Source organism: Hibiscus syriacus, unplaced genomic scaffold, assembly GCF_006381635.1.
Source record: "Hibiscus syriacus cultivar Baekdansim isolate YM2019G1 unplaced genomic scaffold, ASM638163v2 tig00112249_pilon, whole genome shotgun sequence".
In the NCBI taxonomy this organism is placed as follows: Eukaryota; Viridiplantae; Streptophyta; class Magnoliopsida; order Malvales; family Malvaceae; genus Hibiscus; species Hibiscus syriacus.
In genome coordinates this window covers 1,597,750-1,622,389 of record NW_024063281.1, presented here as the reverse complement: position 1 = coordinate 1,622,389, position 24,640 = coordinate 1,597,750, and the positions used below count along the sequence as shown (strand labels likewise).

General features: G+C 35.6%; 2 protein-coding genes and 2 pseudogenes across 2 annotated transcripts; 2 read left to right on the top strand and 2 right to left on the bottom strand.

Annotated features, from left to right (window-relative positions):
* The first annotated feature begins 6,337 nt into the window (after positions 1–6,337).
* On the top strand, positions 6,338–7,138 carry LOC120176600 (annotated as a pseudogene).
* A 373-nt stretch (positions 7,139–7,511) lies between these two features.
* LOC120176460 (putative pectate lyase 2) lies at positions 7,512–8,863 on the bottom strand. Its single transcript, XM_039182887.1, has 3 exons — positions 8,146–8,863; positions 7,842–7,977; positions 7,512–7,751 (listed from the first exon to the last, which is right to left on the bottom strand). The coding sequence occupies exons 1-3, from the start codon at positions 8,841–8,843 to the stop codon at positions 7,527–7,529; spliced, it is 1,059 nt and encodes a 352-aa protein (XP_039038818.1). The 5' UTR covers positions 8,844–8,863; the 3' UTR covers positions 7,512–7,526.
* Positions 8,864–17,116: 8,253 nt separating this feature from the next.
* On the bottom strand, positions 17,117–19,598 carry LOC120176446 (annotated as a pseudogene).
* A 2,053-nt stretch (positions 19,599–21,651) lies between these two features.
* LOC120176494 (guanylyl cyclase 1-like) lies at positions 21,652–24,240 on the top strand. The gene is made up of 10 exons (XM_039182925.1): positions 21,652–21,943; positions 22,050–22,174; positions 22,309–22,420; positions 22,654–22,728; positions 23,014–23,102; positions 23,275–23,336; positions 23,672–23,744; positions 23,828–23,903; positions 23,991–24,039; positions 24,161–24,240. The coding sequence occupies exons 1-9, from the start codon at positions 21,773–21,775 to the stop codon at positions 24,033–24,035; spliced, it is 828 nt and encodes a 275-aa protein (XP_039038856.1). The 5' UTR covers positions 21,652–21,772; the 3' UTR covers positions 24,036–24,039; positions 24,161–24,240.
* Positions 24,241–24,640: the final 400 nt, after the last annotated feature.

Below are 24,640 nucleotides of genomic sequence, written 5' to 3'. Positions count from 1 at the left end.
AAATGAAAACACACAGAAAATCTTTCATAAGCCTATAATTTAGTGTGTTTAGATTCTTCCGATTGCAAAAGAGGTGAGTATTGTTGAGTATTTATAGTTGGTATTATTTGGTTCTTTACTTTACTGTTTAGGCTTAACGGTTAAAATTAAAATATAAAATAAAATTCATTACTAATTTTTCTTCTCACACCTATTTTTTGTCATTATAATTTTAAAAAATTTAATTTAATCACCAAACTTTTACCTTAGCAATTCACATTGTTGTTTCTTAATATAAAAGTGTTGTTCACTGGTAGTGTTCAATCGGTTGGTTCAGTTAATCAATCGAATCGAAATATCAAAAAACTGTTTATCGAGAAGTTTTCCTCTTAATCGTTATTTGAACTGAAATTTTTTCAAAAATTTTGAACCGAACCAAATAAAATTCAATTAATCAATCAGCTGACTGAATTAACTGAAATTTATAAATAATATATATTATATATTTAAGATTAATTCGGTTAAAACTAAAAATTAACCAACCGATTAATTGAAGAAACTTCAAATTCGATCGATTAATTTGATTAAACACGAACATTTAACACCCCTATTATTCACCTCATTTTTATTTTTTATAAATAAATTTAACCCTTTTTATGTCGGTCACCAACCACATTTTTAATTTCACTTCACCCCTCAACATCACTTATTCTACACACTATACCTACATTGAAACACCCATACAAAAAAAGATCCAAAATCAATTTGATCTAATTGAAAAAAATAATCAAAATATTCAAAGAAAGAATCTTATTAGAAACTCTTAATATTTTTATACGGTTACACATATAGGCATTCTAACTTAAAAAATTGAAGCATCCAATGTTAGATTAATAAAGTTTGGATTGTTTCATCTAAACGAACATTCAGGTCACATTGAAGACAAAGTAAAATGTTTCAGACCATATACTAGATGATGACCATCACAGAGTTCAGTTGCCATTAAAAGGAAGGATGATTCATATATTATTTATACAAATTGTTTTGGATACTTTAGTAGAAAATTTTACGAAATGCACTTAGCTAGCATTGCCAAAAGCAAGAGAAAACTTACATTAGAAAGCCCTTCATCATCAGAATCCTTCATATCACTGAAAGAGGGAAGTTCAGGCAGTGCTGTGTACACACATTGGTCTCCGTCTGTGAGCTGACTTAACATGAGAAGCTGAGAAAGGTATAGTGTATTTCATTTGTATAACATGACGTACTTCTTGTTCAATCTTAAAAACCTTGATGTTGCCATCAGAATCTCCAAAATACCTGCAAATTCAGAAATTAAATCGATATGGAAAGTTCAACTGCCACATGTGCTCTCTTGAAAGTTGAAATAACCTACAGTAGAGCTAACAACCGAAGCTAGACTTACATGTAGGGGCCATTTTGCATAACTGCAAAAGAAGTAATTTCTTCTTTAAAGACACGTACATAAGAGAAGAGCCTCTTTTCCGAGTCCCAAACCTACATTACAATTTCCATAGAAAAATTAATTCCCATAGGAAAAAGAGAGAAAAGAAGACATATTTATAGGTAAAGTATAGAGCAAGAAAACATAGGCAATACCGATTCTGATGACAGTAAAAGTAGACTACTCTCATATCTAATCTGATAGAATCAGCAATTAACTTGCCTCAATATGGTTCTTGAAATTTACATTTATATATTAAGGATGCCTTGATTCTGGACAAACTGAAGAAAAATTAAGGTTCATATAAGAACCTTGGAATAACTTGAAAAAAAATAAGCTTTACCAGGCAAAAATAAATACTGATATAGCATTATTAATGATAGTATCAAGAAATCCAGATTGAGAAATATAAAATCATAAACATGTTAACCTGTCACGTTTCTTTCTCATGTGATAATTAATCAGATATGATATGACCTGCCTTTAGTTGCATCAGAGGGTAACAAAAGCATACCTTAAACAGTAAGTGCATGGACAGCAAGATAAAAGATGATCCCTTTTCTAATTGAATTTGATTATTTACTGTCAAAGTGAACTGTGCATATCCACTCCGGCAGGTTAAACTTTCTGGGTCGGCAACATCCAAATACATACACAAATGATCCACGTTGTTACCTGTATGAAATTCAAAACCAAGAGTATGACAAATGATCCAATGTTGTTATCTGTATGAAATTCAAAACCAAGAGTATGAAGACTAAACTACTATCCCCAAAACAGAAATCAAGGGGGAAAAGGGTAAGTAGTATCAACAAGGGAATGAGCAATGTACCATTTAAAAACCATCAACGATCAAATCATCTGAGAAAATCAAGGGATTGAGATTCTATAACAAGTCGAGACGTAAAATCACAACAAAATCAAACACTTCTCCTCATCTTTTTGTCGCTGAAAAATAAAGAGTAATCAAGAAAATTTCAAAAATAACTAAATCATAAGTAGTAGAATCCGTAAAGAAATACGAAAGACCAACTGAAGAGATAGCAACGAGATGCTTGTCGTTCGAGAGTGTAATCGGAGAGATTGAGATGGAACAAAGCGAGGATATGATAGCGGGTGAGAGGAATGTTAGGGCTCGAAAACTGGAGTATTTTACCTGAGATGGGAGGGAATAAAGTAAATTTTTTATTTAATTAACTGAGTTCGAGCAAATAAAATAACCGTTGTAAAGTAAAATTTATTTTTTTTTTAAATCAATTATAAATGAAAATTTAGTTTGATTAATTTTATTTTATTTTTATTTTGATTTTAGAGTTATTTTTAAAATTTTGTTTTAATAAAAAACTTTAATATATGATTTTAAATATTATATAATAAAAATTATTTTTTATAAAAATATTTTAAAATGATTATTTCTCAATTAAATAAAAAAATAATCAATAAATAAATCTATTTTCTGGAGAAAAAAAGAATCAAAATAAATAATTTTAAGTTTAATAAAAAATAACCAATATTTAGAGATATTTTAAGAAAATAAATTTTAAAAATTTATTATTTGAAATGAAAATAAAAAAAAAAACTGAATATATTAAATTAAATTATTATAAATTATTTAAAATTTTAAAAAAAATACACGTTAAATTTAGGGAAAGGATATAATTTAGTAGAAAACCAAATAAAATAAAGGGTAAAGTATAGTAATGGTCACTGAACATTTCTGAAGCTTGCATTTAGGTCCCCCAACATTTAAAACTTGCAATACAGTCCCCCAACATTTTTTCGTTTGCAATATGGTCCCCAAACTTAAACCACAGTTAGAAAATTAGGATAAATTATATAAACGATCATTGAACTTTTCAGTCACTTGAATTTAGGTCCCCCAACTTTTAAAACTTGCAAAACAGTCATCAATTTCATTATAAACCCCAATTTCCAAAGTAATTCAATTTTATTCTAAACCCTAAATTCTAAAATACTTCAATTAAATTCTAAAATACTTCAATTTAAGGTAATATAGGCTTGAAGAAAGAGTTCAAGGCACAGACACAACGAATAAAAATTATTTATATAAATGTATTTATATTTAGATGTATAAATAAAAAATATATTCATATAAATGTATGAATCATTTATATTTTTTGAATATTTTATTTTTAATAAGAAATTAAATTATTAATTATATTAGAAGACTCAACTTAAGATTATATATAATCATGAATTATAATATGAAAATATAATTATTAAATTTAGTTTAAAAATATATAAATCTTAAATTTATTCTTTTAAAATATTGTATCAACTAATATTAAAAATATTAAATCTATCAAACAATTTATCAAATATAATATTTTTTTATTGTAAAAATATATATTTTCCCATCATTTATTGCTTTCAAATTTTTGCCGAAGTTCAAATCTCATTATTTCCATTTTACATTATATTTTTTTTTCTGGCATTGATCATACTATTAGTATATGTATATTGTATATCTCTTAACACAAACGATGGTGTTAGCTTAGTGGCTCCACCCTGTATCTTTCATTTGCGTGACTCAGGTTTGAGTTTGCCCAAGACCCAAATTTTACTTCTTGTAACTTAATTTTCTTCTAATTAGGAGGTGACATGTGTCACCAATAACACATATCATGATCATGTGTTAACACATGTCAGATCCTGATTAAATGATTAATTTATTAAATTTTATTTAATTAGGACCAATTGATAGCATATATAAATAATTAGGTGGTAACATGTTCACCAATGACACGTGTCATGATCATGTGCTAACACATGTCAGATCCTAATTAAATTATTTATTAAATTTTATTTAATTTAGGACCAAATTGATTATATAAATAATAAAGACTGAATGTAATAATACCAATTCCTTTAACTGCCACATCATCATTTTTATCAATTGGTAACGACTAGTGGCTTAGTTGAAACAGTTAAATAATTATGTGGTATGATTGATAAATTTAAAAGATCGATGACAAAAGTAAAAAGGGCTAGATAGTTAAGTTGTCAACCGAGTAGTTTACACTTTTATTTATACGTCAAAATAACATTTTATAAATTTAAAATTCGAATTATTTTCAACCTCTTCTATATCCTAACTACTTTTTTTAATTAAAAAATTTCTTCAACAGATAAGAATTATACTATTATATTATATAAAAAATACGTATCACATGAAATAAGATGAAATTAATAATAAATTTGACATAATTGAATTTAATTTAAGTATTTTGGAATTTAGGGTTTAGAATAAAATTGAATTACTTGGAAATTGGGGTTTAGAATGAAATTGATGACTGTTTTGCAAGTTTTAAAAGTTGGGGGACCTAAATTCAAGTGACTGAAAAGTTCAATGACCATTTATATAATTTATCCTAATTTCTAACTGTGGTTTAAGTTGGGGGACCATATTGCAAACGGAATAAATGTTGGGGGACTGTATTACAAGTTTTAAATGTTGGGGGACCTAAATGCAAGCTTCAGAAATGTTCAGTGACCATTACTATACTTTACCCTAAAATAAATTCATTAAAACTTACGAATGTATTATTAAAATATTTACAAATTAAAAAAAACACTATAAAAAATAATAAATGTTGACTTATTATTTAAACATTATGACACGTGTTGTGATATAAAGGGTTGTTAGGGGATGTTCAGAATCGGGTACTCATTTTCAGGTAGCTGAAGCACCAGGTACTCGATTTTCAAGGTAATATATTTTTCAATTTGTGACCCGACCCGTTAAGTCCGGGTACCCGTAAATTCGAATACATTTTCAACTCACATGTATATGGTTTATTTATTTTTTATATTAAAATATCACATAAGAAATACTTAAAAATTTAAAAGTTCAAAATATATAATCCACACATAAAAAATAAATGATTTAAAGTTAGTTTTAAGGGATATATATATATATTATAATTAAAGTTTATTTCTAAAAGTTCATTTGAATTGTACGTTTCTTGCAGAAACCTGTTGGACCCAATGCCACATCATTCTGCTTTTCTCATTCCTCCTCGACTTTGGGTTCACCATCTTCTAATACCTCAGCCTGATCAACCTTATTACTATGGATAAATAAGCTAATAAATACCTAACAATATAGATAAATAGATAGATATATCGATAAACAGACATGTGAATAGATAAATAGATAAATAGAACAAAACCAAATAGATTAATAATAAGAATAATATAAAGTTGATAACTAAACACAATAATATGCATGCCAAGTCCCCCTCTCTTATGTGATAACTAACCAAATAAGATTTAACTGGACGTCGGAAGGATTTACGACCTTTATCTTTTATTTTATTTTTGCTCGTCGAAAGGATTTAACTGTTTTACCTTTGAGAAAATATTGTCTTATGAGTCTACGTAATCATGCACTGCATACAAGGCGGGATCCCTTCATAACTTTCTTAACCTATCGGTAATGTACATACACTTTGTAGACGTTATTACAAAATTCAAGACCTCTAAAGAGAACAATTAAGTATGAAGCATTGTGTCAATGTTTAATCTGATACTAATTATATCAGTGTTCTCGTCGTAGTTGTGTTAGTCTCGAATAATCTTTTGGGATTTAAAGTCACGTGTGAGGTCTTTGTCGGTAAAATTTTGGAGATAATGTTCTCGAATTTTTTATTTAACGATATAACGTACTCCCAAGGTAAAATTCATGATTATATATATACACTATGTTAATACATGAGCCTTATCAAGATTCGTTATATATATTGCAGGTATCATCATAGTCATGTAATAATGGTTTCGGATCATATCGTTATTGTTATATAATGGATATTATTGTGGTAGCGAACCGCTATTTAAATCTCGTCCGAAAGAGAAAGTAAAGACTCAGAAGAGATGGAAGAAGTTGACAAAGGAACAGTGTGTGTGACTGGAGGCACTGGGTTCATAGCTGCATGGCTGATCAAGAGGCTTCTTCAACAGGGCTACTCGGTCCGTACCAATGTCAGGTCCGACCCAGGTAACAAAAGAGACCTTAGTTTCCTAACCACACTGCCGGGTGCAGCCGAAAGGCTCGAAATCTTCTGCGCTGATCTTAACGATCCCGAGAGTTTCGATGCAGCCATCGGGGGATGCAAGAGAGTCTTCCATCTCGCCACCCTCTCGACTTCGATGTGCCCGAGGAAGCATTTATTGATAGGGCGGTGAATGGAATGGTAAGCGTATTGAAGTCATGCTTAAGATCAGGTACCGTGCGGTTGTATTCAACGGACGGGAAGTGGAGACTATGGACGAGAATTTCTGGACTGACGTCGGTTTCCTTCGAGGGATACAAAACGGAACCAACGTTGTTACATTATGTCCAAGACTTTACCGGAAAAGGAAGCTCTCGAATCAGGGGCACGACACGGAATCGATGTGGTGACAGTGATTCCTAGTCTCGTCGTTGGTCCTTCCATATGCCCCAAACTCCCTGCCTCAGTGCACACAACGTTGGCTCTCATCTTAGGGCTTCAACATCAATATCCTTACATTCTAAATGCATCGATGGTGCACGTCGATGACGACGGGAGGGCACATATCTTCCCCAATGCGAAAGGGAGATACAACTGTTCTGCCCACACAACGAGTCTTCAAAAGATGTATGAATTTCTTCTTGCCAAGTACGCGGAGTTCCCAATGCCAACACCGGAGTGAGTGAACCCTCTTTTATGAGTAATCCAATTTTTTTATAAGATAACGTGACACACGATGGTGCACGTGTCACGTTTTAAGTGGTTAAGGAATCATTATTATTCTTAGAGGTCTCGGATTCAAGCTCTAGCGACTATAAAGATGATCGGAAATTCATTGTCTTATACTTAAAATTATTTAGAACATATATTAATCGTTTAACAGCAATAACGATAGCAATAACAACAACACCAGACTGATAGCTTACACAATGATTAACTCACATCCTCCTCTCTTATACAACATGTGCACAAAGTTTCTTTTAACCTCAAATAAACAAAGCATGACTCTTAGTGTTCTTATGTTCATTTGAGCCAAATATCAATATTCAATACCATGGTCTCATTTGTGCTTAGCATGTCAGAGTCCTAGAGCATTGTAAAGCACCTGAAGCACTTGTCAGTTCTTTAACTAATCTGGCATTGGCAACCTTAAAACTTTGTTCTGGATTATAATTAGGTTTCGCCCCACCTATACCCGTTTGCTTATTGAAAGAGGCTCCATTTTTGAAAATATCACCCACCGAATAGAAATTCCATAAAGCTTTACTTGCCTTGTCGCCCTTTCTCCATGTAACCTGTTTGAAGACATAATTAGGGTTCACCATTTCTGAACCAAATATTTTCATATACAAAATGATAACTGATGATATAGTGCTAAAGATTACTTCTTTGTTGTCTGCATTTGGGGCTACAAAAACGTTGGCTTCGCTCTTAATGCTAGGGCTCATGCTTCCACCAATGGCGTATTGTTCCCATCCTTGATAGAAATTGTTAGCTACATGTGCATATCCATGACGGACTCTGTGATGGAGTTAATATAGCAGTCAGATAGTGTTTAGAATTTAGTGTTTAGGGTTTGGGTTTAAGGTTTAGGATGGTGCAATCAAATAACTTCGAGGACTAAACTGATGCAAAAACATCATAGTAAGGCTTGTTGCAAATTAAAACATGGAGTTAAGCCATTTTTACCTTGGCATTCTTTGATTGCAGTTAGGTCCAAAATGGTTAAAAATGACAGTGACCTTCATGTTTCTATCTCTCAAATGGCCATCATCATGCCCAAGAAGCATAACTTTGTCCTGGTTTCTGAACCAGTTGTTAGATATGGTAACATCGGTGGAGCCTCGAGTGACATCAAGGAGACCATCTTGGCATTCATACAACGTGTTGTGATCAATCCACACTTTCCTTGCGGTGACCAATCTTATCGCATCTCCATCCATTTGACCTAATGGGATCACCTCTGATTCCGGACCCATCACAGTGCTAGGTGGGTGGGACTTGCAATGGTGGATCCGTAACCCGTGGATGATTATATCGGTCGCCTTATACACCACGAGACAACCGGCGCCGGTTATGTGGACGTCGACACCACGACCGTCGATGGCGGTGAAGCTGCTTAGGAGAAGCGGTCTTTGGAGTACGATTCGCATGTCGCTTTTGAAGGTGATCCATACTCTTCCCTTGATCATTGTAGTCCCGTAACGAAGGGTCCCTTGTTTAGGATTTAACGGGTCGTCGGAAGGATCGGTGACCTTATATTTTGTGACATCTTTACCAATGTTGTTGGTCATTTTACCGACGAAACCAACAGAACATTTAGCCAGACGCTGTCGTTGACTCCGCCAAAAAGGATTATTTCTCCAACATTTATCGATCACGTTCATCTTAATCGGAATGGCATTAGAACTTGCCATTTGAAAGACCATAAAAAAGATCATCGTAATGCACCACAATAACATTGTCGCCATTGTTGAATTCCTTTTTTATAGTCTTGTGTAAAATAATGAGAGATTGTTGATGGATTTATACAACAAAAGAGTTTCCTACAATGCTATGATTAGAAAGGGGGAGGTTAGTTGTTGTTGGTTTTATCCTAATATAGGCACTAGTTGGTTAAATTTTCTTAGTTTTGTTAAAAAGAATAAAGTTTATTACAAAATAACTGTTTTAGGTCGAGTCAGATCGAGATTTGATTTCAAAATATTTTTAGCTTCAGACTTAATATAAGCTAAAATTTCATGTCTAAATCTGATTTAGGTCAAGAAGAACGATTCATCTGACCCGATTCCTCATATTTTTGTCTTGTATGTTTATTTTAATTCTACTTTTATTGTAAAGAGTTTATTTTTTATAATTTAGTCCAAAATTATTAATAATTGATGATAATTTCTCTTAAAGTCGTCGGCAACTGATGCCATCTTTCCCAAAGTAAAAATTTGAATCTAAATTAGTACAAAATCGTGGGGATCTCTCCCGTACGTCGCTTAATATACAGCTAAAGAAAGACGCTACCGGAAATGTTATAAGTTTTTTAATATTTTCCGGTAAAGCGCTACCTAAAACATTATTTTTTACTGGAAATGTTAATATTGAGTTCCGTCTAAAATGTTATTTTTTTTACCGGTTTTTCTACTGAAAATTAGGTAGCGAAATTAACATTTATGGTAAAAAAATAATGTTTTAGGTAGTGGTTTACCAGAAATGTTAAAAAACCAATAACATTTCCGGTAGCATCTTTCTTTAGTCGTATATTAGTTGTCGTATATTAGACTAACGTACGACAGAACTACCTTAAAATCATAGTCTATTGTAAACAACTTTGTAGGATGTGATCAAAATTAGGGTAAACTACATATTTAATATCTAAACTATCACTTCTATTATGTTTTAATACTTAAATTTTTATTTTTTTCAAAATCATACTTGGCGTTTATTGAGATAATTAACTTTATCCTAATTAACAATTACTTTAAACTTTAATGAACTGTTTCTTATTAACTTTATCGATTTCAAATTATTAATTTTAGAATTTTGCACCGCTTAACTTTTTAATATAATTTCTTAAATTCGTATTACGGACATAACATCTTGCACTTGTCCTTGGTGCGTATAAAAAAATTCAAATGACAGACTTGGCAGCAACAACCTCGGCAGCAACAGCCTCGTCATTCCAATTCCTTGCCGGACTCCCAGTCTAGCTACCTTAAGATATTGTAAACCGTCCTTCGGTTTCATTTATATATCTATTTAACCATTTCAATTTATATACCGGACTATGTTGCTCGACTCGTCATTCTCTTGTGATTCACAGTTCAAATTGGTACTTCGTCCGCTAGAGCTATGCCACATCAGCCCATCCGTTAAGATTTTAAGGAAATGGTATTAAAATGAAATAAAAACTAATTGTTAGGTATGATTTTGAAAAAAATAAAAATTTAGGAATTATAACTAATGGTTTAGGTAGTAAACACATAGTTTACCCTATTTAAAAAATACAACACTAATAATAAAAAACAAATCGCAGCCGTTGGATCATCTTTCCGTTCTCGTTTGCAATTTCCAATATTCCCGCCCATTATTTACATAAACTCTTCGTCTTCCTCCCTAAAGCCCTAATCGAATCCCAAATCCGCCATGGCTTCCTATTCAAACTTCCGCTATAAATCGGCAACGCTAACATCGAAGCCTCGACGACCATAGAAGAAACCTACCAGAAGAAAAGCCAAATAGAACACATCCTCCTCCGGCCGGACAGCTACATCGGTTCGACCAGAAAAACTCCCAAAATCTATGGGTTTATGAGAACGACGAAATGGTCCATCACACAATCAAATACGTAACGGCACTTTACAATACCTTCGACGAGATCTTAGTAAATGCCGCCGACAACAAGCAGCGGGATCCGTCCATGGATTCCATCATAGTGGTGATCGATGCGGAGCAGAATTTGATCTCCGTTTACAACAACGGGGATGGGGTTCCGGTCGAGATTCACCAGGGGGGAAACGTTTATTATATCCAGGAGTTGGTCTTTGGCCATTTGTTGACTAGCAGTAATTACGACGACACTGTTATCGAGACCACTGATGGAAATATCATTTTTCTACTTATAATTGATTATAGGTTTGAAAGATCATTTGTTTTTTTCTACATATTTTCTCTGGTTGAAGACTTTGAAACATGGTTACATTAAAATATGATTTGCTTATGATCGATTGTTTCTGGGTCACTGACTTGTCAAACAAAAAGGAGGACAAATGTGTGCTTGAATGTGGCTATTTCTTTTCAAACTGCTGGCTTGTCTTGTAGATATTTAGAAACAACATGGGAACCAAAACTGAACCTGTTATAACAAAATGCAGGGAGGGTGAGAATTGGAAAAAGATTACTTTTATGCCCGACTTGGACTCACCTGGAGGACGATGCGGTTGCATTGATGAAGAAGAGGGTGTCAGTGGTCTTATTGACAATCCTCTTTTGATTCTCAAACCAAGGAAACTTTGGCACTTCATCGGAGCAGCTTCGGCTCTAAATGTGAACTTTCAGAAGACTATTTGAAGAAAGGTTAGGTCAATTCAAATGGCTCACTTGTATTTAGTGGTAAGCTGTGAAGGGTTAACTGATCTAGTTCTTGGTTGGTGAAATGCATTGCAGTTGCAAAGTCTGGAATCGTGGAAATTGTGCTACGGTGGGCAGAACTCATGCAGAAACTAGAACTTGTTATCACCGATGGAAACATGCGAGGAAGTATTCGTGGGGTTCCCAAGCTAGATGATGCTAATTATGCTGGAGGAATCAATTCAGAAAAATGCACATTGATTTTGACCGAAGGAGATTCAGCAAAATCTCTTGCAGTATTATGTCGGAGTGCCTGCTGCCGTCGCCGCTGCTTCGGTTGTTTCGTCTAGCTCCACTGTGACAGCCGCTGATTTGTCGTGCTGCTCAAGTTGAAATATCCTTTGTACATGTTCGACTGCTTTGTTGCCTGTTTCTCGGCAAGTACTGCCTCGTACATGTCGACAACTGCAGCCACCACACCACGTACTTGGGCAATATAATGTACAAGTTGGAAGCGACAATTAGATCATTAAGTTAAAAGATAAATGGATTGAACGTGAATTCGTTAAGCTCAACAGTTATAATGGTGCTAGAAAAATTAGATAAAAACAACAAACCAACCCAACAAGACATCGGACTAGGTCGGAGTTTTAGGACCTTCCGAGGCGTGTCCAAGTACGAATCCGGAACTTTGATTTCCGACAGAGTGATGCTGTTGATAGCCATAGCAGCTTTCAATATTTCACTGGTACACTCCCTAGTGTGGTTCAATTGCTTTCTCGAATTATCACTGAGACCACCAGCAGGCATACAGAACACAAGTATCCACCACTTCTCCTCCTGGCGTTGCAGCGTCTTCCAAAATGAGGCCGAACCATCGGCCTCCGGGGCTACAATCCCTTAACATACCAGAACTCACTGCTCGTGAAACTATCTAGTATATCCTGCACCACCAAAAGTCAGTTTATATGGTTAGAAACAATGACTTTTCCCCCAAATTAACACCATGAATTATAAATCAACTATTGTAAGTTCTCACCAGAAGCATGTTGTCGAGCTTTCGAAGTGCGGCGAGATTAATGAAAAGATCTAATCTAGGCCTGCAAGTCATTACCTATGGAAAATCACAGAATAAACAGTTCAAAATGCAAGAAACTTCAAATTGGTGAGTTTCATAGCTAAAAACAACTATTGTAAGTTCTCACCAGAAGCATGTTGTCGAGCTTTCGAAGTGCGGCGAGATTAATGAAAAGATCTAATCTAGGCCTGCAAGTCATTACCTATGGAAAATCACAGAATAAACAGTTCAAAATGCAAGAAACTTCAAATTGGTGAGTTTCATAGCTAAAAACAACAAACCACCCCAATTTATCACCGTCCTAAAGATCAAAAGATGCCTTTTTTTCCCCTCATGATTTTCTCAGTAAACAAACAGGATCAAAGATGAAAATTACCTCAAGCTTGCTTCCATCTGGGAAATTTTGCCAAGAAGGTATGAACTCAACAATGTGGTCACTAACACAAACAAGCCACTCCATCTAAATACAACTATCAGAACATACAATAGAGAATAGAGGTTGTACCAGAAGATGAATCATGAACAAAACAAAGACATATATAAGACTTTACGACGAAATCAGCGAAAAAGGGAAAGATAATCTACAGCTAGTGATAATTACGATCAAAAAAATCTAAATTAATCTAAAAAAGACGGTGCATTCCTGAAAGTTCAAATAACAAGATATATACTTCACGTCTTGCATGCTTCAGCAATTGAATACTTAACAAAATAACTCAGATAATAATTCTAAGCTTCTAGCTTGTACGTCTACTCGTATCCAATCAACTCCTAGTTTCCGGGTAGAATTGACTGTGCCACTGCCATTATGCCGGCAGCCTCCTTAAATGCTGCAAATATATTTCGTCTGAGTTGATCGATGTCTACTTGATCCTTCAAAGTTGCCTCCAGTTGACTTACACGCTGCTCTAGGTGAGTTATAATCTGCGCATTTGCTTCAGCTCTGGCAACAGCAAGGTCTCTTGCATTAGAAATTTCAACGATCTCTTTTTTTGCATCCTCTAGTGCAGGGACTGCTGCATTTTCTTCGGAAAGTAGCGCCTGGTAAATGTCCATAACTGCAGCAGGATCCTGAGCAGCACCATCGTCCCGAGCCCTACCAACACGTCCAGGGCCACGGGCACGACGAGGAGCCTTAAAGAATGAATATCATGCTGAAAACGACAACATCGTTTAGCGTTAATTTACTGGTTTATCGTAACTCAAACAAAAATTAACAGACAAAGAAAGCAGCGCATTTAGAAAAGCCATAGATCAGACCCAAACTGAAAATGAAAATGTATAAGATTCACTAACTGATATCGTCATCAAGAACATAACATTAAGAAGAAGGTGCGGGCCTTAAAGCTATAAAAGAAGCACTAACTAGCAATCAAATACCGTTATGATCGGGACGAACGAGGACGCAAAGGCACCGTAGGTATAAAGCACGACGTTATAGAAGATGGGTTTAGGGTTTGACAAAGCTAATGAAAAAAATGGGGGAAGGGAGGCTCAGAGGCGAACACTGCTGGAAGAGAAAAGGGGTTCAAGGGTTTGATCAATTTTTGCTGTTGTCTCTTGTTTTCATATATAACGGGGGTAAGGGGAGGTAAGATAGTAGGTTACCCCAACACTAGGTTAAGAAACTTCCGTAGGAGACCTCCAAATTATGAAATGCCCTCCATGGGACTCGATCCTACGACTCTAGGTTAAGAACCTTGTGATCTACCAGCTGAGCTGGATGGTCATTTCAAGGGTTTGATCAATATGATCATCAAATAGATCAGATATTGATAGTTACAATAAAAAAATTCTTTTATACAAATTCAAATATTTAATCAATGATAAATTTACATTAAAAAAGTTAGAGACTAAATTGCAAATAAAAACTAAAGTGGGGGGCCAATAAAGAAAGTCATAGGCTAAAAAAGGTTAGGCACCTAAAGAGACATTATCCCTATATGATCTATAACAATTTATAAAAAAAAACATCTATTAGACAGCATAAGGATATTCTACGGGTTTTTGTCGATGCTTCGGGACAACATATAAATTTAGACAAATCGTCCATATATTTTAGCCTTAACACTGTTTTGGCATACTAACAACAATTAACGGATATACTTGGAATACAATAGGTGGACTCGTTGGGCCATTATCTTGGACTACCAATTGTTATTGGCGAAAACAAGACGACGGCGTTTGGCTTTTTAAAGGAGAAATTGGCAGCTCGGGTTATGGGATGGACGAAAGGTCTGCTATCCTATGGAGGGCATGAGGTTTTCCTAAAATGGATCGTCCAGGCACTACCACAGTGTGCGATGTCCTATTATCTTTTGACGAAATCTTTACTTAATGACATGACTTCTGTAATGCAACGGTATTGGTGGACTGGGAAGACCTCGGCCCGTGGCTGGCCATTGATCGTTTGGTTGAAGATTTGTCAACCAAAAAGACAAGGAGGATTGGGTTTACGCGATTTGCATTCTTTCAATCTTGCATTATTAGGAAAGCATGTATAGAGGTTAATCTGGTTCTTTAATAGTTTATTATCCCGAGTCTTGTGGGCCAAATATTTCCCACATGGTGATATTCTGAATTTGAGACAAGGAGACAGAAGTTCTTATGCATGGAAAGGCATTTTCAGGACGCTTCAGTCAATGGAAGAAGCCATTTATAGGCGCATTGGTATTAATAGTCAGTTGAACCTGGTTACGGATAAATGGGGTGGTTTTACAAAGGTGACGCTCACAAGGGATTACTCTTCCTCCCCGCTAGCAAGATTCTGGGCTCCGTTATTTATGATGTTGGATTGTCCGACTTGGATTGAATCGCACGTTTGAGAGGTGTTCAAAAGGGTAGATGCCGATGAGATCTTAGTTGCCATTATTACCCCGTGTTCTGAGAAGGTTATTATTTGGGGCTATCATGATTCCGGTGTGTACTCGGTTTGGTCCGGGTATTGATGGCTACAACGTTAGCAACACTAACCGGACCGCACATCTCCTGTTTGGCAGGTCATTGCTAAATTACTGGTTATTCCAAAAATACTTATATTTATGTGGTGCTTGGTGGTAAATGTCTTCAGGAAGCAGGTTTAGGATTTAGGCTATGTCCTATGTGTCAAGCTGATGAGGAAACAACTGCTCATGCTTTACGTGAATGTCGGTATTGGCAGGGTCATAGCTAAATTACTGGTTATTCCAAAAATACGTATATTTATGTGGTGCTTGGCGCATGATGGATTGCCTGTTGGTAAATGTCTTCAGGAGGCAGGTTTAGGATTAAGACTATGTCCTATGTGCCAAGCTGATGAGGAAACAACTGTTCATGTTTTGCGTGGCTGTCGGTATGCCCAGGCGGCCATGCAGGAGGCTGGTTTTTCTGGGTACCTCGTTTCGTGCCCATAGAATCTATTTAGTTGAGTAGAAGCGTTATCGCAATTATTCGCCGTTGAACGTTTCGCTGGCTTTGCGGTTCTATTTTAGAATATATGGAATGCGGTTCTATTAGAATATATGATGAAGGAAACACTAGTCCATGAGGATAAACTTCAACCTCCATGGCTTATAGCTTTAAATGCGCATGTGCTCCAGAATGCATTTAAATCGGTCAGGAATTTCACTGTTCGAGGAGCGACACACACAACTGTTGGAGTTCCACCATGACAGGAGCCAACCAGTGTTGCCCAACAGAAGTGGCGTCCACTCGACCCTAGAGTTGTTAAAGTTAATGTTGACGGGATATTCGATCCGCAGTGACGAGTGGCGATAGTGGGTATAATAGCTCGTGATGATGTTGGGTTACCCCTGAGGGTATGGCGATCTCAACACCATCTTGTGCGGAAGCTGGGATTGACGAAGTACATGCAATTGTGGTTGGTTTGCGTTTTGCTATCAAGAACCAATGTATGAATGTGGTATTTGAGTCTCATTCTATTATGGTGGTAAACAAGATCCGGGATAGACCACCTGATGTTTCCACTATAGGATTTCAGTTACAGGAAGTCCGAAATTTGTTTGACTGTAAAGCATCATTTGTAATTTAGTTCGTACGACTCGAGTGCAACAAGTTAGCACATACTTTGGCTACCTGAGCACTATTCGGTAGTTTTGTTTTTTCAACTCGTTTATCTATAATATACATCAAATAATGTTTAAATAGAATTTCTTTTTCCCCTTATGAGGACTAGAAGGGATTTTTAATGAGACCCTCCGTTTTACACTTAACATATACAAGCACACAACACTCAATTAGTCAATATCATATATATATATAGTTTGGACCCTAAAGTATAACTTTTTTCCACTTTGGTACCTAAAGTATTAAACCTATACGAAACGATCCCGATACCGCAACACAAATGGTACAATTACGGGTTCGAACTACTCTGATTAACACCCCTATGAAAAAAGACGTAGGCTGTTTTGTTCAAATTAACTTACGAGAATGAAGAACACAACCAAAAAATATATAATAAATATAACTCATACACATGATCTTACTACAACCAGTAGTTTACTGTCATAAAAAATCTACTCAAGTGACGGTATATTGCGGAGGATTTTGTCGCATTTCGGTCCCGTTCTGGTATGCCGACGACTGTTTCGATGTAATTTGATGAGCCTTTTGATTCCCTGATTTCTCTGAATTGTTAGTAGAGTTCTTCAGGATTGATGAAGTATCTGTAGTTGGATTACTGCATATCTTCAGCTTCGAGTCACCTCCGAGATAATTTGTCAAGACCCTCTTCACTCCGAAGCCTCGGCGATGAGGCTTGATGATGTTGTTGTTGTTATTGTTGCTGTTGCTGTTGTTGTTCTCCTTGAGAAAAGGAGTTCTTTCTCCCCCTGCAGGGCTGATCAGTGGCGCGGTTGAAAAGCTCGGGGTCGAGGCGATAGATGTTTTGTAGGGAGTGTTCAAGACTGGTACCGAATAAGGGATGGAAACCTTTTTGTGTGCGATTACGCTAATGGTAGGAACCGATGACAGCCTATCCGAATGCCTCGTTAAGTCATCGACGTATAACAAATCGTCGATGCGTGCAACGATGTTGTATGCCAGGCTTTCGAGAACTCGTGAATAGCTTTCGAGAATGGACTTCCCGACATCCTGCGTGTTCGAAAACAAGGTATAGAATTAAGTAACATTGAAAGGTATAACAATGAAGTAGCTTTCGGATTTCGAATTTCGGACCTTGTTGCACTGGATTTTGCTGGTATCCAATGTAGTTTGAGTCAAAGCCGGGAACCGTTGCTTCAAGCAAAGCAATAGACTTTCAGCTCTTTCTGCTAGAAACTCCCTCTTGTCTCCATCAACCATAAGGTCCTTCACCATTTCCCATGACGATTTCGTAGTGGATCGGTTCGGATTAATCGGGGGCTTCGAATAGATCTTCGACGCCACACATATATTGCGGCTTCGACGCGGTTCGCAATCTCGAGAGCAACATGCTCCGACGATAGGTCAAGGAAATCGAGCAGACACTCAGCCGAGAACTGATCTGAGGTAATGTACCTATAAATCAGGTCTACAAGACAAGCTCTACCATTCTGCAGCAACATTTAGAGATAGATCAAACACAGTTCATGAACATAAAACACGACAACACATCGGACTAGTCGGAATTTTTGGACCTTCGGAAGAGTGTCTAAGTACGAATACGGAACTTCGATTTCCGACAGAGTGATGCTGTGATAACCATAGCAGCTTTCAATATCTGACTGGTGCACTCCCTAGTGTGGTTCAATTGCTTTCTAGAATTATCACCGAGACCACCGGTGGGCACACGGGGCACAGGCAGCCACCACTTCTCCTCCTGGCGTTGCAGCGTCTGCCGAAACGAGGCCGAACCGTCAGCCTCCGGCGCTACGACCCTTGATCAACATACCAGAACTCAGTGCTTGTGAAACTATCTAGTATATCCTGCACCAGCAAGGGCCAGATTATACAGTTGAAAACATGAACTTTCCCCCAAGATTAACACAACCATGAATCATAAATCAACCACTGTAAGTTCCTACCAGGAGCATGTTATCGAGTTTTCGAAGCCCCGCGAGATTAATGAAAAGATCTGATCTAGGCCTGCAAGTCATCACCTAAGGGAAATCACAGAATAAACAGTTAAAAACACAAGAAACTTCAAATTAGTTGAGTTTCATAGCTAAAAACAGCAAACCACCCCAATTGATCACCATCCAAAAGAAGTCTTTTTTCCCTCATGATTTTCTCAGTAAACAAACAGGATCAAAGATGAGAATCACCTCAAGCTTGCTTCCATCTGGGAAATTTTGCCAAGAAGGTATGAACTCAACAATGTGGTCACTAACACAAACAAGCCACTCCATCTCTCTTTTCCACATGGATTTCTTCTCTTCAGAAATAGGCTCCAATCTCCATAATTGCCCGATAATAGTAGCTGCAAATAGTATTTTCCCAATTTAAGCTCATAGATAAACAAAAAAAAACAAATTTCAACCCAAAAAAATCCATAATTTCATAATATACCACAAAGATTGGTAATGGCGTTTGAAATAGCCAAAGCTGTGCAAACCCCTTTGCCTGAACCTGACATATCTTCACCAAGTAACAACTTTGCAAACCTTTCCTTCATCAAATCAATCTCTAAAAATCCCCCAAAAAGAAGAAGAAGAAGAATTAGACAAGAAAAAAAATCAAACTTTTAGTCTAAGAAACCAAAAACCAAATAATTTGAACACAAACCATTGATCTTTGAACCCAATTTTTTGGACTTGTCATCTTCATTACTAACTTCTTCAATTCCATCTCCATTAGAGACATCCTTTGACACTGAAGGAGTTGCAGTGATGGCTCTCCTTATAGGCCAACCCAAAAGAGTAGGTGAACCAAAAACAGACCCTTTTTTCCCTGAATTTGATCCACTTGAATTACTACTCGTAGTGCTGCTCGTTTTAGACTCACCACCATTGCAGTTACGCAGCTCGGTTGCACTCCCTGACTCAGTCCAGCCATCTTTCTTCTTCAACAATGGCTCCATATTTGAAAACCCTTTGTTTCTTATCACCAAAGAAACATAAACAAAAACAAAGGATTGGGATTTAAAGGATGAGTCTTTGAGGTGCAAAGGAGGGTGGGAGAGTTGAAAGATTTGATTTTTGAACTGTGGGAGAGATGAAGAGATGGTACGTGCCATGGGATAACGTCTCTCTTTAAAAATACAATAAAAAACGAAATTAAAAAAATGGATTTTTTTATTGTTCATTTTGAAAGAAAAAAAAATCTTTCGCTTTCAGTTTTGTGAGTAGAGAATTCGTTCAGAACAATCAATTGAAAAAAATCAGAAGAGGAGGTGGGTCTGTGCCAGCAGTACGGTGTCGTTTCGTCAGTAAAGTTGGACTCTTTAGACCTGATCTCAACTTGCGACTTTGTGTGTTTGGTTGGAGAATGTGAGATTCTCATGGGAATGAATCTACATTTTCATTTGATTGGCCGAGAATGTCATTCCCGGTAATCTTACATTATCAATAGTGAATTTTTTGGGGTATATTATCGGGAATGTCATTACCTCCCTTTCCTTAGATATTGTTGGATTACCAGCGTTTTGGACTAAAATGCCCTTAAAAAAAATTCTTTCAAAAAATTTATTCTGTCATTGAATAATAAAAATTCTACGAAGGTTAAATTATAAATTTATCCTTAAACTATTTTAGATGTACAAAAAAATCTATAATTAAAATTTTATATGAAGTTCAGGGGTTAAAATAAAAATTTACTATTTCATTAAACCTTTTTATATTTTCAATTTTGTAAAAAAATTATATAAATTTTATGAATTTAATTTTTTAAAGAAAATATATAAATATTTTTCAATTTGTTAAAAAAACAAATATATAATAAGGACAATTTGGTAAAATATACATTCCAATAATCTTTTATTCTTTTAACCAAACACGATAATTTTACATTCTTGCTAAACCAACCAAACACAAAATACAATTCCAGTAATCTTATTCTCTGGTAATCTTTTATTCCTACTGGTAATCTTACATTCCGTGAACCAAACGTACCTGTTTGGATGGGGAATGTTGGATTCTCCCGGGAATGGAATCCAAATTCCCCTGTTTGATTTGGCCGGGAATGTCATTCCCGGTAATGTTTTATTACCAATAGTGAATTTTTTTTGTATATTACAGGGAATGTCATTACCTTCCTTCCCTTAGGTATTGTAACATTACCGACGTTTTGGACTAAAATGCCCTTAAATTTTATTTTTTTTTCAAAAATATTCTTCTTTTATTGAATAATAAAAATTCTACAAAGGTTAAATTACAAATTTATCCTTAAACTATTTTAGATTTACAAAAAAAAAATCTATAATTAAAATTTTATATGAAGTTCAGGGATTAAAATAAAATTTTACTCTTTCATTAAACCTTTTTTATATTTTAATTTTGTAAAAAAATTATATAAATATAATGAATTTAAATTTTTTAAAGAAAATATATAAATATTTTCCAACTTGTAATATTATACAAATATATAATAAGGGGTCAAATATACATTACAAAAATATTTTATTCCTTTAACCAAATACGGTAATTTTACATTCATGCTAAATCAACCAAACACAAAATACAACATTCCTAGTAATCATATTCTCTGATAATCTTTTATTCTCATTGGTAATCTTTTATTCCCACTGATAATCTTTTGTTCACACTGGTAATCTTTTATTCCTACTGGTAATCTTACATTCTGTGAACCACTGGTAATCTTTTTCAAAGTTTAGCTTTTTACCCAGGTTGTTCATGTTTTAGATGAGAATTTAAGAATTTAATTACGTTTTTGTTTGACCTTTTTGAAGCATATTGATTCTCTTCCTTTTTCCCCAATCAATTTAAGCTGTTTTTCTCTTGAATCTATTTGCTGACCAATCAATTTAGTGCCCAGAAATCTTCATTTCCCTGTGTAGTCAGATTGTGTATAGGTTCAAAAAGGTTGAATTTTGATGCCAAGAAGGCTAATTTTGACCAAATTTGCGGTGTTTGTAGAGAAAAATTCCCTTGAAATTCATAATTTCGACCAAATTTATGTTTTCTACAGGAAAAAAACTGTGGAGAGGAAGAAGAATTGACGGTTAAGGTTGTTATAACTAATTAAATAAATGCTCTGAGTGGCATTATTTTGTAATTTAATCAAGAGAGGCATCACCTGATGTGGCCTTTATATTTTCTGTTAAATAAGATTCTTAAAACAGATGAAGATGATGAAGGAAATGATGAGGAATGCATGAATGTGGCAGCACAGTTCCTCCGTTTCGATCTATCATCTGGTAGTCGGATTAGCCACGAGGGGTCGATGTTGCCCCGATCGCATTTTGTTCAAGTGAGTGAAATTAATGGGGTATTTTTTTGTTTTGCCTTGTGTATCAAGTCTATATTGCATATGGTTTCATGGATAGGGTCTGTAAAGCTGTGATTGTGATTTGTAGGTTCCACATGTAAACCAATTGTTCTCTTGTGATTGTGGACTTGCCTGTGTTTCGATGGCTTTGGCTACTGTCGGTCTCGATGATTGCGGTAACGAGAAGTTGGCTGAGCTTTGCTGCACAATTAGGTACGTTGTTGTTACGGGGTGTCGGTGTCGGCAAAGTTCCGTCTGTTACGAGAAGAATTGTATGAAAATCGAACCAACGTACGTTCTTACCATTTCATTTCTGATGAATATTATTGCTTACGTTTTGAATGCAGCATTTGGACTGTAGATCCGGCTTACTTGCTGCAGAGGTTTTCGGTTAGATTTTTCTATTATACCCTAACATTTGGAGCCAACCCGAACTACTCTGACGAGACGTATTATAAGGTCATTTATCTTTGCACCTTGTGCATTTTTGTAATCAGTTTGTGCCAGTTCTAAGGGCTTTTCGATTGGTTGTGAATTCGCGAGCAATTCCGTGTTAGCATTCTTGTTTATTCTTTCAAGCTCTGCACCATGACTTGTATGATGTACATTATATAGGTTAATCAATATTCCTTCTTTATTAACTTCTTAAATAGCCATTATGTGATTTTCCATTAACTTTGAGAATTCTTCAGGAGCAACTGCCTACTGATCTGGTTCGAGTAGATACGCTATTCAAAAAAGCCGTGGAAGCAGGAATCGAAATAGGGGTATTCAGTGGAACATTAAATCCTGACAGCATTTCGATCGATGTAGCGATATTTTTTCCCTTTAAAATGTTAATAGCCGGTGGTTTGATTCCATATGAAAGAAGATAAACAGTTGGATTGGATTCTTTCTTTTCATATTCATGGTTCGGTTTTTTTCGATCTCTGTTGAATGCTTCATTTGAAGATATGATCCTTGTTGCTGATGAAAATTTTAGCTCGTTTTACCGTCCTTTGCTGTGTCAAGGTTAAACTTTTTCTTGGGGTAATGAACTGTCCCATTTACAGTGCAGGTCAATCACTGGCGAAGAACTCTCTCGCTGGATCTTGTCGGGGAAGTATATAGCAATTGCTTTAGTTGATCAGTATAAATTGAGGTATGTATTCTCTGTTAATCGTTATTGTACCAACTTCCGCTGTATTTTTCGTATAACCGGTGTTTCGTATTTTAGCCGGTATCATATGAGTTAGTTTCTTGCATGATAGTGATTTCTTATATGGGGATGATGTCGTAGTGCTGAATTCTACTGTCAAAATCTTGCATTGCAGTCAGTCTTGGATGGAGGATGTCATCATCCCCGGATTTCACGGAAACGACGTAGAATACGCTGGTGAGTATCGCACGCTTTTATAACGTCGTTTTTGATATACAAGTTGAAAATACGAATCCGAATGCTGACATGCGAATACGTATCATTCTGATAATCGTATTATGCTGATGTTGGTTGGATAATTTGACCATGGCATTTGCATAGCTCTCCCTTGCTTGGTACATTGTCACAAGCTTGTATTAACAACTTGGCCCATAAAATTTTCACCGATATTGCTTGGAAGCCCAAATATGATTCGGTTAATGAACGGTCTCGTCCTTGCTCGGTACATTGTCGCAACCTTTACGATCGTCCTACGTCGGGTGTCTAGTTGTTAAGGAAGTCGTTCTTTGTAGGTCACTATGTCGTGATATGTGGCTATGATGCTGAGACAGACGTGTTCGAGATTCCAGATCCTGCATGTTCTAGGTACTACAACCTAATGCGTATGTCATGTAATCCACAAGTCGAGTTTCTGTTCGAAACATTAACTCGAGAACGACAATGTGCAGGAAACACGAGAGGGTCTCATCGGAGCATCTCGAAGAAGCACGCAAGTCCTTTGGGACAGACGAAGATCTTCTTCTGGTAATCTATCAAACTTCGCATGAGAAGCAGAAGTCTTAAGACTATCATCATTCATCACATGTTTGGACATGCCATATTACCATGCAGATATCTCTCGAGCAGAGCCGGAGACCGAACTACTCCGTCGTATAAATTCCGACACTTCACGTATATGTCATAATACGAGCGAGTGACGTATGCACCCGACGTTGTTCGTGTCACTGTTCATCGACCTCTCATCATGTTCCACACTGCACATGTTTCTAGCTTAATGAATTGTTGTTGATCTGCAAATTACAGGCATTTGTAAAACAGTGCATTCATTTTCTACTTGATTTGTACACAGCAATATGTAATTTTTGTATAATAAATTCTCATAGAATTCATTTTAAACTCATTTATAATAATTTATTATATTAATATTTACAAATATATTTTTATATAAAATATTTATTGTACGAACTTATAAGAGTATATTGGAATTTCATTTTATTTGTACAAATAAATAACTATAATTAAAATTAAATTTAAAAATATTTTAATTAAAAATAGTAAATTATTTTGAGTTAATTGCATCGTACGTCCCCAATGTATGACCTTCATTTTAAATTGGTCCCTAAACTTTTAAACATTTCAATTTTATCCTTAAAATATGACTATCATTTTAAATCAGTCCTCAAACTATTAAACATTTCATTTTCATCCCAAACTGTGATCTTCATTCTAAATTGGTCCCCAAAATTTTTTTATATTTTAAT

Bases quoted from the DNA above. Each gene is read 5' to 3' on its own strand.
- LOC120176460 (XM_039182887.1), bottom strand. From the start codon at position 8,843: ATGAACGTGATCGATAAATGTTGGAGAAATAATCCTTTTTGGCGGAGT. The intron at 7,978-8,145 runs GTAAAAATGGCT...ACTCCATCACAG, and splicing joins TGCAATCAAAGAATGCCAAG to AGTCCGTCATGGATATGCAC. The intron at 7,752-7,841 runs GTAATCTTTAGC...GTCTTCAAACAG, and splicing joins CAAATGCAGACAACAAAGAA to GTTACATGGAGAAAGGGCGA.
- LOC120176494 (XM_039182925.1), top strand. From the start codon at position 21,773: ATGTGGCCTTTATATTTTCTGTTAAATAAGATTCTTAAAACAGATGAA. The intron at 23,337-23,671 runs GTGAGTATCGCA...CGTTCTTTGTAG, and splicing joins AAACGACGTAGAATACGCTG to GTCACTATGTCGTGATATGT. The intron at 23,904-23,990 runs GTAATCTATCAA...ATTACCATGCAG, and splicing joins CAGACGAAGATCTTCTTCTG to ATATCTCTCGAGCAGAGCCG.